Source organism: Haemaphysalis longicornis, unplaced genomic scaffold (assembly GCF_048455015.1).
Source record: "Haemaphysalis longicornis isolate Haplotype H1 unplaced genomic scaffold, Haemaphysalis longicornis Haplotype H1 scaffold_12, whole genome shotgun sequence".
In the NCBI taxonomy this organism is placed as follows: Eukaryota; Metazoa; Arthropoda; class Arachnida; order Ixodida; family Ixodidae; genus Haemaphysalis; species Haemaphysalis longicornis.
Window position 1 is genome coordinate 51,283,746 of NW_027526225.1, and position 15,834 is coordinate 51,299,579.

Consider the following 15,834-nt stretch of genomic DNA (forward strand, 5'->3'; position numbering starts at 1 on the left):
CGACAGCGATACAGATGGCGTAATGGTCTTTTAATCTGTCAATATCCCGGCAGCCTCCATTGTTCTTGTGTTTGATGTTTGTGGTGGTACATTTTAATACTACGTAGTATGTCATACGGCATTCAATAATAAAATGTGAAAACCTGTATCTGGAATGCAGGGAAAATATTTATATAAGTAAGCAAGCAAGCGAGTACCTGAAATTGCTGGTTCAAAAATGCGTGCATTGCCTTGTGGGTCCTCATGTAGCTTTGGGTGCTTTGTTATCCACCTAATGCGATTTGCGCAGTTTGGCTCAAACTTAACGAGTTCATTGAAGTTTTATTTCCTATTGAGTGTATTATGGTAGAAACATCCGTTTTCATGTAACCATTTCCACATTTTTCTCACACTGGCGAAAAGCGGACTGGCACCGACATCCTCGTCAAAGATATGTGTGTTCGTTTAGCTGTCGGGGCTCACCAACCAGCGCAAAACACAGCTTCACTGGATTCCCCGATCCTCATAGCCGTTCCGCTATGCCACAGAACGAAGAGCTAGTTGGTAACCCTTAACAGCTAAACGAACAGCGCATATTTTTCACAAGGACGGTCCACCAGTGCTAGTCTCCCTTTTCTCGTTGTGAGAGAAAAATTATCAGGACACACAGCGTTCCTTATGATGCAGGTACTGCAAAAACTTGAGTGTCCAACTGCCCAACGTGTCCTATTGTAATTGGCCGCAGCGGCGGCTTTTCTGATGGAGGTGAAAAGCAAAAATGCCTGTTTGTGCGAGATTTCGCCGCACTTTAAATATCCCCAGGTGGTTAAAATTAATCTGGAGCCCTCTGTGCGCCTCATTGCCCGCGTTGCGTCGGCGCAGTAAACCCTACAATCAATCTATCATTTAATCCTCTTGTAATTATCAGCATCCTCATTTTGCGTCTCTCTTGCTTAATATGACTCAGCACATACTCGTGTTGGCATGTCCAAGCGGGGGGGAAATCTTGGCGGAATGTGACTTTGCCATTTGCCCGATTCAGCTCCTCTAATTAGCATGCTCAAACTACTCACATAGGCATCAGTCCCATGCTTCCAAGACGTGTTTCTACGTCGAAGGCCACACCGCATTTACTAGGAAATAGTACTGAACTGAACAGCCACCTGAATTTCTTAGTTCAGTGCTACTGTGTTTGGTGTTTCTCCCTTGGGCCCTAACCAAGCCAACACCTGCGTCCCAGCTGGGCGTCTCGATGACTGCGGCATCGTGTCTCTGAGATTTCATTGCTACAGGAAGGCTTCCTGCGAGCATGCAGTGCCACCTAATGGTTCACTTCGAACACTCCTTCCATTGTTTTGAGCAACTGCAACGAGGGCCCAGCTGTTTGGCCTCAGTAGTCCAGTGGATGGAACCACATGTTTTGGCGGGAATTGCGTGGGTTTGAACCGCAGAAACGGAAGAAATTATGCAAAAGCCGTGATTTTTTTTTACTCTAACATGTTCTCTTGGCTCAATTCTGTTCACCGTATTCGTGAATAAGGGCAGCTCGGTATCACGTAGGTTGGCTGAGTGGCGGGGAGCAGCAAATCTTCACATTTAATTAAACTTCTACATCGCACCGAAGGTGCCCGGCCTGTGCCTATCTTGGAACAGAATACGCTGTCCCGTCCGCAGGTACTGCGCGCTGGCACTGGACCGAATGCGCGACCACCCGGAGCTGGTGGAAGAGGTGGCCAGGCTGGAGAAGGTGGACGAGGCACGAGCAGCCACCATGGTCTGTGATGGCCTCCGGAGAATGGAGGGAATGGATGACTTCATGCGATTCGCCGGGGTCGTCAAGGAACGCGTCTCTTGTCATCCGCGTGAGGACGGCCGCACGCAGTTGGACGCCTTGAACGAGGACTGCTGGAGCGCAGTGCGCCGCTACCTGAAGCTTTATGACATCGGGGACACCACCGGAAATGCCCCACCTTACTGAGGCATCCTGCACGGCTCCCTTAAGCATACCTGCCCTCTTTTTTAATGAGTGTGATAATAGTTGTTTGATATAAATCTTTGATGTTTTTTGTGAAATAAATGCAGTTCAAGTTGAGCACCCTCTTTTTTTAATGAGTGTAATAATAGTTGTTTTTTATTTTATTTCGAAAAAACCCTAAAGGCCCTCTGGGGAGGGTATTACATAGGGTAGGGGGGGTTACAAAGGTGTCACATAAACTGGAACAAGAACAAAATAAACACAAGAACTAAAAAATGGTAGAAATAATTAACATTGCTAGAGTGAAAACAAATACAAAAATTCGGTAGAACAATAAGAACAGCTATTGGTACAGTAACTAGAACAAACTACACCGATTATAACCACATGGTATATTACCACATGTCATCTGACAACGCAAGAACTGAATGAAATGAGGCAGTGAAATGATACATATTATACATTGATATTTTTGCTCAAGGCATTAGTAAATTTTGTGGTATTCGGTTCAGTAACAATGTTTGATGGTAGATTATTCCAGTCTATTGTGGTACGAGGAGCAAATGATTCGGCAAAAGCAACGGTATGACATGTGATGCGTTTGATTTTGCATGAATGATCTCGACGCGGAAAAATGGCGGCGGGTTCACACATAAATTCGTTATGAAGGCATGCATGGTAGTACACTTTATGAAATAATGTTAAACGAGATATGTTGCGACGTTGCAATAAGGTTTCAGGTTCAGCACGATTTTTTAATTCGGATACGCTGGTATAGGGTGAGTAATCAGATAAGATGAAGCGGACAGCACGGTTTTGTAAAGCTTCTAAGTCATTTATTAGATATGCCTGATGAGGGTCCCAAATGGCTGCCGCGTACTCTAGTTTAGGGCGTATTAATGTAATATATGCTAACTTTCGTAAACGCGCGGGTGCATGTCTGAGGTTACGTTTAAGGAAACCAAGCGAACGGTTAGCGGACGCGAGGATATGGTTAATGTGATTATTCCATGTCAAGGTACTGGTTAGATGTACACCAAGGTATTTATAGGTGGAAGTTCTGTCCACGAGGCTGTCGTTTAATATGTAGGATGCTGAATTTTGGGAGGCATGATTAGTAAAGGACACTAGTTTTGTTTTAGCAAGGTTTAGAGGCATTAGCCAGGTTGAGCACCATGTGATTATAGCATTAAGGTCAGATTGTAGAATATCGTGGTCATGGTTAGATTTAATTTTACGGTATAATACGCAGTCATCCGCAAATAACCTTATGTTAGATTTAAGGCAGTCTGGTAGATCATTAATATAAACTAGAAAAAGCAAGGGCCCGAGTACACTTCCCTGAGGAACACCAGATGTTACGGGGACTAGAGAGGAGTTGTGATTGTTACCTGATGTAAATTGCATCCTGTTAGAAAGAAAGTCTTTTATCCATGTTATAACAGCCGAGTCGATGTTCAGTAGCGTAATCTTGTGAATAAGTCGATTAATCATGTGAATAAGTCCATTAACCATAAGTCGAATAACCATTTTAGCTATGGTCTCTAGCAATTCATGGCTGGAAAAGCAAGAAAACGTGTTGAAAAAGTCTGATGGAGACACTGAAGTGAATTTATCAAAGTTCTCTTTTTGTTTGCAATTGCTGAGACTGGCTCAGATAAACACAGTTGTATCGTTTGTACAGTCGATAAAGCAATATTTAATTTATATAGCCGGACAGAAGAAAACAATACCATGCGACATTTGCGGAAGTCGCAGCAACTGGATGTGATTGGACAATGTCCAATATTGGAATTCAAATCAATTTTGGTTATGTGAAGCAACATGCTTGGCATCCGACGTTACCTTTGGCTGGGCCTCCTCAGCAGGCGACAGCTACGCAGTACCCAAGGCTGCAACAGCAATTGCCATCCGGTGTTGTACTCAGACCACTGAATGGATCAACCTGGCTGCCCCAGAGGGAAATATTATCACGTTTTCATTGATGTATTATCAAGGACTTTTGGTGAAACGTTCTTACACTTCCCCAGTTGGCCCTGAAATTGTTTTGCTTTTCAATCTCGTTTTGCACTTCTCCACAAACACCCTTTTGTGTTTCAGCTCGGCTGTAGGCTCATCTGATGATTTGCAGGTGGGGTTTAATTATAACAAGGCGTGCACACAAGAGAGGCAAAAAACAAGAGGTGACACGATTTTCAAGGAAAGCGGGATACATTTAGGTTAGGGGTTAAACACTTGGCACGGTTGGGACAGAGGAAACAATAATGAACACAACGAACGACTTCACACTGAAGACTAAATGCCAAGTTCGTACTAGTGAAAGTGTAAGCTCTAGGACAGGGTAAATGTCACTAGTGAGAATAAGTAGCTCACAGCTCTTCTGCAGGGGCATGGGCACGATATTCTCTGATAACAGCGACGTGCGGGCAAACGCGTTCACAAGAATCCCACCTCAACAGAAGGCAGCGACTTGCAGCAGTGGCTACAAAACCCAGAAATAGACGAAGGGCAGGGAGATGTCGCGGAATCCTGCCCCGCGACTGCCATCTCGTCGGCTCTGATGCTCGCGTTGCAGGAGCTCCGGGAAGGAGTCGTCTCGTCCGTGCTGATCCGCTGCGGTCCTGTTGTTCTTGAGTAGGGCAGACAGACAGAAATTGAACCTATTAAGTCGGGACAGTCTAACCTAGTGGCCCAGAGAACCGTCCATAGTAGACGCCGGCCGTACCTGCGGGGGTGGCCGCCGGAAGTTTAGGTACTTCGCCCTAACGCAGGCCTTCTGGACAGCCCGGAGTTGAGTTGGTTGAGTGTAGTACCCTTCGCTATGGAGCGCCATGGCCCATTCTCCCTCTCTGGTGAGTTCGGCATACTCTTGTGACACTGGGCACTGTCATAGCATATGAGCTAAGTTACAGTAAGCTGCGTCGCAGAGGGGACAGTGAGGGTTGTTACGAATGAGCCCGCCGCTGGGCTTTGTTCCAATACTCCTCAGCTGTGCGGCGAAGCTTCCACTACGTGCGCCTTTCAAGCAGGCCCTCCCTGTCGGTGACTCACGCTTGCAGCAAGCTCCCACAAGCATGGGTCTCTGGCTCTTATCTATCGGCGCGATCAAACTGCGGTGGCGTGTCGACGCAACACGTAGAGACTTGCCCCAAGGACGCAGAATCCCCGCGTCCGCGGCGGAGAACTCCTCTCTCCCCTCTCTCGGACTCAGCGTGCGCCGCTACTACCGACTGCTCACGAACTCTGGAAAGTGGTGTGTGTGTCTGTGCCGTTTGTGTCGGGTGCACAATCTAAAGGGAACGCTTGTTTCGACCGTTAGCGCTTTGGGTATAAATACGAACCCTCCAAGCGCTGTAATTCATTCCTGTTTGAGCAGTGAATCAATGCTGTCACTCTGCTCGAGTATACTGTACTGTAACCTCGCCCGTCGGGGCATTGTTCTTTGGCTTCGGCTCATCTCTCGCTATGAAGTAAACGAGTTACGTTTTGTCTACGGCTTCTGGACTTCTTCACGGCTGCAACATTGGCTGGCCACTCGCTTCAAACCACACGTATGTCGGAGGCGACGGAGCTCGGCTCGGGTCAGCCTTTCCGTACGCAGCAACGGGTTGTCAGCGGTGGGATGACAACGTCGCCACAGGGTCTATGTCCGGGTGAAATACCGTATCTACTGACGCAATGATCGCACTTTGTTTCCAAATATATGATGAAAATTTAGGTGTGCGTTCATTACGCGAGGTAAATTTTTCTGGAAAAAAGTGTCAGCGCAGAAAACGCAAGTTGCAGGTCAGAATTTGTACCACAGGTCTCATGAACATAATAAACATATTAAAACTCCACGGACCACCGCCAGTCACGTTGCAAAATGATGCAAAATGCAGTGTTTTCATGAATTGCGGAACGCGCCGGAACGCGTTTGCTGCGAAGGTCGACCAGTACAGTAAAGCCCGCTTATATCGCACAGCGCGAGGATTGTAAAATAGTTCGATATAGCGAAAATTTCATATAGAAAGTGAAGCAAAAAAAACTTAGATGAGAGCAATCCTGCCGACAGAGTTACGAGCTAACGCTGATACGACACTTTCTCGGAAAGAAAACAATCATTTATTCGGGCGGAAGAACTGCGTGAATGTAGCCGCATGCTTCTTGGAGCGCAACGCGTTGCTGGTGACTGCTTGTCCAACGGTATCTAAACAATCGACAAGCACAAGACCGCTGCCTTTAATGGCACTGCAGTATCGCCGTAGCAGGCCCACGGCAGCGACGGCTTCGCTCGTGCTCGGAAGTGGTACGGAGTCCTCGGCGTCTTCGACAGAGCGGAGGCAAGCATGGACAGAAGCGAATAACGGCGAACCCAGCGAACCATGCAAGTGCGGGCCGCGAGTGGCGCGGGCTTGAATTTCGCTGACACCGCAGCCCGCGCGAACAATGTGGCGCTTTCAGAGCCAACCGCATGCATGCGGGGAGCTGGTTCAGAGTTGGATATGAGTAACTCTGTAGCTGGTCCACCCTGCCACGGCCGTTTTGGACGCTCTCGAGCTCGCGCGGAAGTTGCGAGCGACACCCGCGCCACCGCTGCACACAAAAGTATTGCGGGAAAGCCTGCCGCATGCCTAAGGAGATCGAAAAATCCGGCGCGGGAGAGTTCGATAATCCATTGTGAGCAAAATCGCGTTCGATATAAAATGTTTGAAATGCATGTAGTTTTTATCGGAATTTTACAAGGGTTCAATATAGGCAATAATTCGATATATCCGTGTTCGATATAAGCGGGCTTTACTGTAAGTAGCTGCTGCTGTCACAGTGTGGCACATCAAGACACGGCTGCCGATGCAGCAAGCCGAGTACGTTTTTTTTTAGTTGTCTTGTGTGCATTGTGGGCATTTAGCGCGAGTTTCTTAGGCGCCAATAATGAACTCATGCTTGCCAATATCGCTAATATCGGCAAGTCCGCGGCAATAACGTAGCCGTGTCCGCTTTGAAAGAGGAGGAAACTAAGGGGAGCACGATCATCGTCATATAGACTTAGCACACATACGACATAATATGGCTGCGGCAAGTTCACGGGGCGATCATTGCGCGAGAAATAAAAAAAGTCATACTTTGACGACGAACTTTCAGGGGTGCGATCATTACGCGAGTGCGATCGTTATCCGACTGTGTGTGTGTGAGGGCAGGGTGGGCCAGCGGAAGTGTTCTTCGTGTAAGTTGGTAGTGTGCGACTTAGGTACGTGTAACTAGAGTATTACTCGTTGACAGTGAATGACGTGTCTCGGAACTCTCTCGGGGCTTCTGGAGCTCGGCCTGTTTGATCGCCGCAGCTGACGGTTTCTCGCGCGTAATCGTTAGCGAACTCGTTGGCGTTGGGGAGATTGTCGTGGACTCCGTGGCCCATGCGGGCCGGGGACCATGTGATGTTATGGAACGTCTTTTCTTTTCTTACCTGTAGAATCCTGACCGATTTTTCGGCAATATTTCCTTTGAGGAGGGCTCTTGCCGCCGAATGGGAGCCAGTGTAGATTTGTTTTTTGAACCATGTTTCTGTCGTGGCTAAGGCGATTTGCTCGGCCGTAGTGGCCTAATTGGTGCATAGAAGGACGCCGAGGTGACGAGGTTTCCTTTGACATCCATAGCTGTCATGCCAAACCTGCGAGCGGCCATAGGCTGGCCGACGTCCACAAACAGGACCTTGGCCCATTCTTTATTGGCGACCTGTAAGGTGCACGCTCGGGCCCTGGAGCTCGCCTTCTCCCCTCGCTATATTTGGAATGTACGTTTTGAGAGAAGCGCAAGAGGTAAAAGTGCGCCTAACCTTCCCTGAAGCATCAAAGCACTTTGACGGGCTAGTTGGTGTGACATGATCGAAATAGAATTGCGCAAAAATGACGGGACGACAGAAGAAGGCACACCACACAGCGCAGACTAACAAACAAAGATTAACAAACTGAGACTAACAAACTGAGACTGACAAGATGATAGACTAAAACATTTTATTCTCAAGCAAGCAAGGTTGTACTGCTACCTATTTGTGTAAAAGAAGCCATACTCGGTCAGCTTTGTTTGCTGCACATGAAGCTGGCGCACATCTTTATCAAGAACATCTATAGGTGCTTCACCTAGCTGAGCGAAGGGTCCTTGGTGGAAACGAATTCCCTGAGAGACTATCATGCGTTGGGCAACTTGGGCCTCCTGCGATGATGCTACCCGAGTAAGGTGTGCAACCGCGTCGTCAGAGTTGCCAGCCCGGGCCCGAAAAATTTTTAAAATGTGAGTCCGAGCCCGCCCGGCCCAAACCTGAGGAATTTTCAAAGTCTGGACCCGTCTGTAGAGTGGTGGACCGAGACGAAGGACAGGTACCATACCTTTCAGGGTATCACCAAAAAATTAGCAGTGGCTTAGCTCGGCTGTGCCAGCATATACGTAGCTAAGGTTCAGCTGGTTATTCTTAGGTTTCCTGGTTGTCTAGGATTAGCTGATTGTCATGTTTACAGCTGCTAAAACGATTTCCAGTCTAATCTAGTTTAATAAAATCCAATACAGTCCAGTCCAGTCATTGCTCCTCGCGCATGTGCAGCTCGCCTCTCCAGGAGCCACGCGAAACGGCTATCAAGCGGCTCCGGCGCACCGTCAGACTTGGCTACTGCGCAACGGAGGCGCACAGCTAAGCACGCCCCGGCGCCAGTGCGTCTGCCGCGGCTATGACGTCACTCCTCTGGAATGCGCAGACCAGCGAATGTGCATACACAATTCTCTACACACCCGTACTCCAATTGGATTTGACCTAATCCAATCCAATGCAATCCAAACCCAATCCAATCCAGTCCAATGCCCCTCGCGCTTGCGCAGCACGGCCCTTCAGGGTTCACGCGAAACTGCTCAACCTCGGCCTGTAATAGCTTACGCTACAATATTACAGAAACAACAGGAGGGTGCTGGCACTGCCGTACTCCGAGTTATAACCAGGGTGGAAGCGTCCACGTTCAGACAGCTGCAGACGAATTCAGTGATGACCCCAGTCGTCATGGAACACGTACAGCCAGAACTCTATACGGACGACACGTGCGTGTTGTGTGACAATGCTAGGGCCACGACCGCCCACTTGCTGTGGAACTGTGAAGTGCGACCGAACGAGGCGGCAACCAGGACAGACCTACCGCCGTGTATCCGAAAAGCAGTGCGCAGTTATGACAAGGACACCTAACTATCAGCCGTCCAGCAGGCCCTGGCGGCCCTCGAAAAGCAGCACCGGAGTGAAAGCTGTGGGGCGACGTCTTCCCTTACGGGGCAGCGGCGCCCAACCCCGTAGCGAGTAGCCAGGAGTGGTCCGAGTAGGGGTGACGTCGGGATCGACGATTGGCTACTTCCGGGCGCAGTGAACACACTGTGTTTGTTGCAGGCATTCAATAAAGTCTTTATGCCATTCCATTTGCTCAGGATTATTATCCGACACTATATTTTATTTAAGAAAAATCAAATGTAACGTTAATGTAGCGACAAGCTTCAGTGTTGGAAATGTAACGGGAACGCATTCGTTTCGCAATGAACTTGCAACGGGAACTCGTTTCAAACTTCGTAAGGAACGAGGAACGAGCTTTCGTTCCTGTTTGAGAGCAAGCTGAACGCGTTCCTTTCGCAATGAACTTGCAACGGGAACTCGTTTCAAACTTTGCAAGGAACGAGTAACGAGCTTTCCTTCCTGTTTGAGAGGTAGGTGTACGACCTTCCTGTCTGGGAGGTAACGGTACGACACTGCCGCCCGGCCCTTCCTTTTTTATCGGGCGCCGACTGCCAGGTGCGGCATCCTCTGCTCCTTTGGGATATTCCGGATCGCCTACGTGGTGTTCCGTACTGCCGACGTGCTCGTTTTATTTTTGTATTTTGCACTCGTTTTTTTTTACGGTGAAATGCCTGGCTAGGCCGGACATAGCTGAATTCATTCGGTTGAAGTTATGTCGAACGTGTCTTTACCTGGAAATTTTGGGTTCCGTCGGACGTAACTGTAGACACTGGCTAAAATTCCGTAGGAAAAAAAAAACTTTTGTTTTCAATTTCGGGATCCCTCGGAGGTAACTCTAGACACTGCGTAGAAAAAAAATAGTGAAAGAAGAAATGGAGCTTGCTGGTCAGCTGAATTGTGGCCTCGAATAAGGCAACGCTCATAAATTATGTACAAACACACAGAAGAAAACGACCGAATACGCATGTACACAGTTGTTAATGTTAGGGGCGAAGCTCCTTAAGGCGTGGGTCTGTCCATCCTCGACGTATGTATGTAGCCACCTCTAGTTTAGTTCTTGGATTGTTTACTAGATGGCGTGGCTACCTCTAGTTTAGTTCTTGGATTGTTTACTAGGTGGCGGTACTTGTATATGATGAAAAGATGCGCTTGGATTGTTTACCAGATGGCGTGGCTACCTCTAGTTTAGTTCTTGGATTGTTTACTAGATGGCGGGGAGCGTTGTAATAGAATCCGTTCGCTGTTGGCGCGCGCTCGGAGTCGCCCGATGGATAAGGCTGCAGATGTGCGAGCCCGCGAGGCAGAAGCGCTCCGTGAAGCTGCGCGACGCCGCTGCCAAGATCCTGCCGTACGAGAGCGGGAGGCCGAAGCGTGTCGTCTGGCTGCGCGACGACGCCGCCAAGATCCCAGCGTTCGAGAACGAGAGGCCCAAGCGTCACGGCAACGGCGCGAGGACCCTGCCGTACGCGAAGCGGCACGGATGCGGCGCGAAGAGGATCTCCAAAACGTCAGAGAACGGGAAGCGGCGAGAAAGCGCGCGTATCGGCAGGCAGACCCCGATGCAGTGAGAGCTCGTGAGGCGTCTGCAAAACGCATCAGGCGAGCTCAGCCCCAAGGTGCCGACGCGCGGTTTAAGCGAGACTTTCTAGACGTTACGTTCGGACACAGATGTAGTGGGCGAACTTTCACTGAAGAGTCACGGTTTTACCGATGATTTCCCCTCAGGAGCTTCGCCCACTCATCATCATTCACCCCGTGGATATGCTGTGAATTGTTTTCGCTGCCTTTACCGTTAAACGGATTGCTCAGAATATTTAAGGCATACTTCAAATCTGCATACTGTGCCCACATTTTGTTATCGAGGCTAATGATGCATTCAAAAACTCCTTCCTCCAATCACTGTTGTCTCCTGGTAGCATATCATTGCCTCTTGTGACGCCAGCGCTGATATTCATCGTGAACAAGTTGCCGAGAAACGCATTCTTTGAGTTTGAAACGCTTTAATTAGATCAGTTGGATATTAATAACACAAATATGAAAAATACTTTACACTACGGCACTCCCTAAAAACTAGAGCAGCGCTTTTCTTGCTTTCGATAAAGAAAACTATTCTATATTGTCATCAAAGTTTGTTTTTACAGTTTCTTCTTTTTTCCACACTCAGCAGAGCAACATAAAAAAGTCTGTCGTGGGTCCTTGTGTCCCACAAATAGGAAAGTATTAATTTTAGCTTGCTGAAGGATTTTTCACAGCCAGCGATATGGAAACGGAAATGGCTAACTTTATCTTAATCGCGACGCGAAAGTTGGAAAATACGTTGTCATCCCCATACTGTGGGAGGTTTTGATATTCTCCGCTCAACGCGCCGTGAAAACAGAATCTAAAGTCGCTTCACAGAGGTCCTGCGCGCTACCGTCGGGACGATAAAACTCGCCAAAGGTGTAACAATTTGTTTTAGTTCGTTCTTGTCGTCACTGTAGCAGAACTTGTTTATGTCCAGGAGGAAGCCAAACTTGGCATCGGTATCCTGTAGGCGAGTTAATCTCTCGTCGATTTCAGAATGAAGACGGTCGAGTGGGGATTTCATGACCCTCTGCGTTTTCTGCTTAGCCGCTCACGCTTCTCCTTGCGAATTTTCACCAGCTATCTGTTTTTTTTTTCGTCTCGAACGCCTTTCTGCATTGACATCCCACGGATCACAGAGACCAAGCCCTGCATCGAGTGACTCACTCCCCAGCGTTTCCCTTTCGTCATGAAACCGTTCTCTAAAAGCGTTCATGTCTAAAGCAGCCTCGTAAAAGTTAATTTTTGAGTCTTGCGGCCTTCAAATACGATCTATTCGAACAAGTATCTTGTTCCAAAAGCCGAGCTAAATAAAAAAAATCATTCGCTGGTGGAATAGCTAGTGTGCGACCACTACCCGTTTCACCAGTTTCTTTGTCGTTATTTGCCATAACATAGAAAACTTCAAATATGTCGTCTTCAAGGTACCTGCTGACCACGACCGGCTTTATATATAAAGCCGGTCGTGCTGCTGACTGGCTTTGCTGCTTTGATCCTCCTTGCACTCCGCCTCCGACTCGTACTTGACAACAATAGGCATCAGGATCTCTACGATTTTCTGCTCGTTGTACACCTCCCCTTGCAAGAATAAAGGGCTAATCGAAATTTAAGAGCGCCCATATTAACCTCACCGCCCCCCCCCCCCCCCCCCCTGCCGCGGCTTGTATACAAACGAGAACACATGAAAACACATGCGAACAGCATGCACGCAGGCACACTGGATATCATCCCTTGCTGCATCCCGAACTCCGTCATCCGGGCACACCTAATTAGAGAGTTTTAGCAGTCCGTCCGTTCCGTTCGTTACGTTGTTACCGGGTACCGGGACCGGTCTGCGCCAACGTGCGCGGAAGGGCGAGGAGGAAGAAGGGCGAGGAGGCGCGGACATGGCGAGGGCAGGCCGGCGGAACTAATCCCCCTACCGTGACGATTGCCCAAGTGCCCAGACGGGTGCCGGTCAACACGCTAGCTACGTACGCGATGGAACGGACGTATACTGCTAAAACTCTCTATTCATACATGTGTACAGCGCTCCCGACACGGATCGCAGTTTCGCTGTTTGAACGGGGGCATTGTAACACAAGGATAGCTCTGCGGAAGACGAGGACGAAGAGGGGGCAACACTCCCGGGGCGCTTTGCCGGGGGATATGCGGGTGGTGCAGGCGCCTCGTGTGTGTCCCCTCTCTTCGTCCTCGCCTTCCGCAGAGCTATCCTTGTGTTACAATGCCGTACCAATAAACTTTAACTAGAACTATCTGCAACAGTGACTTCTGCTGCTGCGCCGCCCTGCTACTGAAAGATAGCCCCGCTGCCCCTTTTCCCCCTAGGGAACAAGTTGGGCAGACTCGGCTCGGCGCCCCCTCCCAAGTGGCGCCCGGGGCATACTCCCCTGACCCCCCTTAGTTACGCCGCTGATTAGAGGAGCCATGAAGAGTAAAGACAACTTCGTTTAATTTGAAAGAACTAGGATTCAGTATCTCACTCAGCTCCATTACACCGCAAAAGAAGTTTTTTTAACGAAAAAAAAGCAAGATGTATTTAAAAACTTTCAAATTTCGCGCCACAGTGACGTATTATGAGCAAGAATGACGTCATGCGGGCCAGCAATAAAACCTAATTTTCAGTGCGTTAACTGCACCCCAGCAAACCACGTTACGTCGTGCAGATATCCCGGAGACGTCAGCAATAGACATTGCAGATGTCCAGGAGACGTACTGTTGAGGTCAGAGTTACATATAATCAACGTCCCCACAACTGCAAAAAACCCATCCAAATAACACGGAGGATCACGTACTGTAGACGTCTCATGGTACTTTTATACGCTGTTTGCGGGACGTTACCTTAGTGGTACGTCGTATGGATATTGTAGTGGTACGCATGCAAGACGTTTATAGACGTCTGTTCTACATTCTTTTTCTGTCTTCGGCACAAGCATTAGTTTGTTATATTCATGACTAGTGTACGTTAGTATGATATTGTAGAGATGAACCTGTATAATGGAAATTTACATTCTTTATAGATTATCTGGATGTTTGGCCAGCCCCCTTTTCAAGGCTGCCTACGTGTTGTAGGCAATAATATTTCAAACACATGTCTTACTAGCTATTCAGCACTGTTTGCTGTTACTTGTCACCTGGTTTCTAGAATAATGTTTCCACTTTTGAAGTGCTGCATACTGCATGAAGTCATATGTGAAGTAACAAGCTGACCACACACTCTTGCAGAAGCACACGAAGCACTGCTCTAAACAAGAAATGTCGCATCGAAACCAAGTGGCAGTAAGTAACAGCAAACCAGTCCTGATCAGCACAAGTGACCTTGACACTAAGGCAACAACAGTAGCGTCATCGAATTGTACCAGCAGCATGGCTGTACAGGCCTTCTGCAAATAAACTATCAGGGAAACAATTAAAAAATTAAACTATAAAATGACAGTCTTGCCAACCTAGATGTAAGTAAGAGTAGCTGGGTAGTAAGAAAGCTTTCAATACACACATAAAACACAAGAATTCAATAACACAGTTTATATTGACTTCACAAAATTATGTAATATGCTTTCGCAACACAACCACTTTATTTTGATTCCTATTTGCCCTGGCCCACAGGGTACACATTGTATATTTGCAAGAATAGTAAAAATATTCATGACAAATTAAATAAGTCAAACACAGCAAAAAGGTTGACAAAAATAGAAAAAAAGCAAACATGTAAACCCAGCGTACAAGCACAAGATAGTTATGCAACTTGAAGTATCTCACATTAAGTGAAATGGGTGAAAAACAACAGTGTGTAAAAAAAACAGTGTGGAAACAAAAAAAATGATTGAATGGTGGTTACAAAAACAAAGCAAATTTACGGAACTAAATAGTTCAAATCTAGTGAACAATTTGTGGAACAATACACCAAAAGAACCTTGGAAACACACACGTGGTGTTGAGTGGTGGGTGTGAGTGCCATACAAATTTGAGATACTTTAAACAAACCAACATATAGGGAAATGGTTATAGACACTAGAAAAGGTGAGTATACAGAAATGAGTGTACGGCGGTTACAAGAGCAGTAGTAATTTACGTGATGAAATAATTCACACTTAGCAAAATGACAAGACAACAATAAAACAACAAAAAACTTTAGCAACAACTTATGCAAGTCTGGATAGGAAAACAATACAATGTTACACTATTTCAATATTTCACACAAAGTGATATGATTTGGCAACAAACGAAAAAACGCGGAACACGGAAATGATTGAATAATATTTACAACAAGACGGATATACACAACTACATGATTCACACCAAGTGATACGCTCAAGGAACAATAACCCAAAATAAAAATGCATCGAAGCAAGGAAATAATTCAATGGTGGTTCTATGGTGCATGCCTCCATCATCAGTTATGGTAGGGATTCTTGAACAGTTTTCATTCTTCGTTGTGGTGCCAGAAACTGTCAAAATAGTTGCGGACCGGATTGGTTGGAAAGTGAGTAGAAATTTCACGATCCAAAGGCTGAAGGAAATTAAATGCCTCTTCTAGCAATAAAAACTAAGAAGCCGCCGGTTGTCGACAATGTTGATATTTGCGCAGGATGTGACTGACAATAAAAATTTGGGCCCTATACATCGTCTAATGAAAGAATTTGATGTCTGTAACAACACGAAGATATCTAGTTACACACAATTCAGGATGTCGTTCGCAGGTGGAAAAAAGGGTGCTTCTCTTTTTCCCAAACCAGGAGAACTCCTGCGCCAAGTTGACCGTCAAAAGTAGCTCGAGCAGGCGCCTTGTGCACTGTTGCAGTAGCACCTCCGTTGCAATCCAGTTCTTCAATCTAGGCATGGGGACAGAAAAATCTATGTTGTTAATGCAGATTTTTATGACTGGTTTAATACAGAATGGCCGCCTACCATTGTCCTTGAAAACTACAGTGTATGACAGCTGCAGGTTACCGGTACTCACCTACGGGGCAGATACTACCAGGGTCAATAAAAGGGTCTAACTGAAATTAGGGACTACTTAGCAGGCCGTAGAACGTTAGATGATGGGTGTAACATTAAGGGAAAGGAAGAGAGCGGAGTC

The 15,834-nt window shown here is 47.2% G+C and overlaps 1 protein-coding gene across 1 annotated transcript in view; it reads left to right on the forward strand.

The window, feature by feature from the left end:
- LOC144161603 (uncharacterized) overlaps window positions 1-2,074 on the forward strand; it is a 38,244-nt gene extending 36,170 nt beyond the window's left edge. The window contains exon 4 of the mRNA XM_077692241.1: window positions 1,654-2,074. Within this exon, the coding sequence (XP_077548367.1) occupies window positions 1,654-1,957 (304 nt within the window). The 3' untranslated portion in view covers window positions 1,958-2,074. The remainder of the gene's footprint in view (window positions 1-1,653) is intronic.
- Window positions 2,075-15,834: the final 13,760 nt, after the last annotated feature.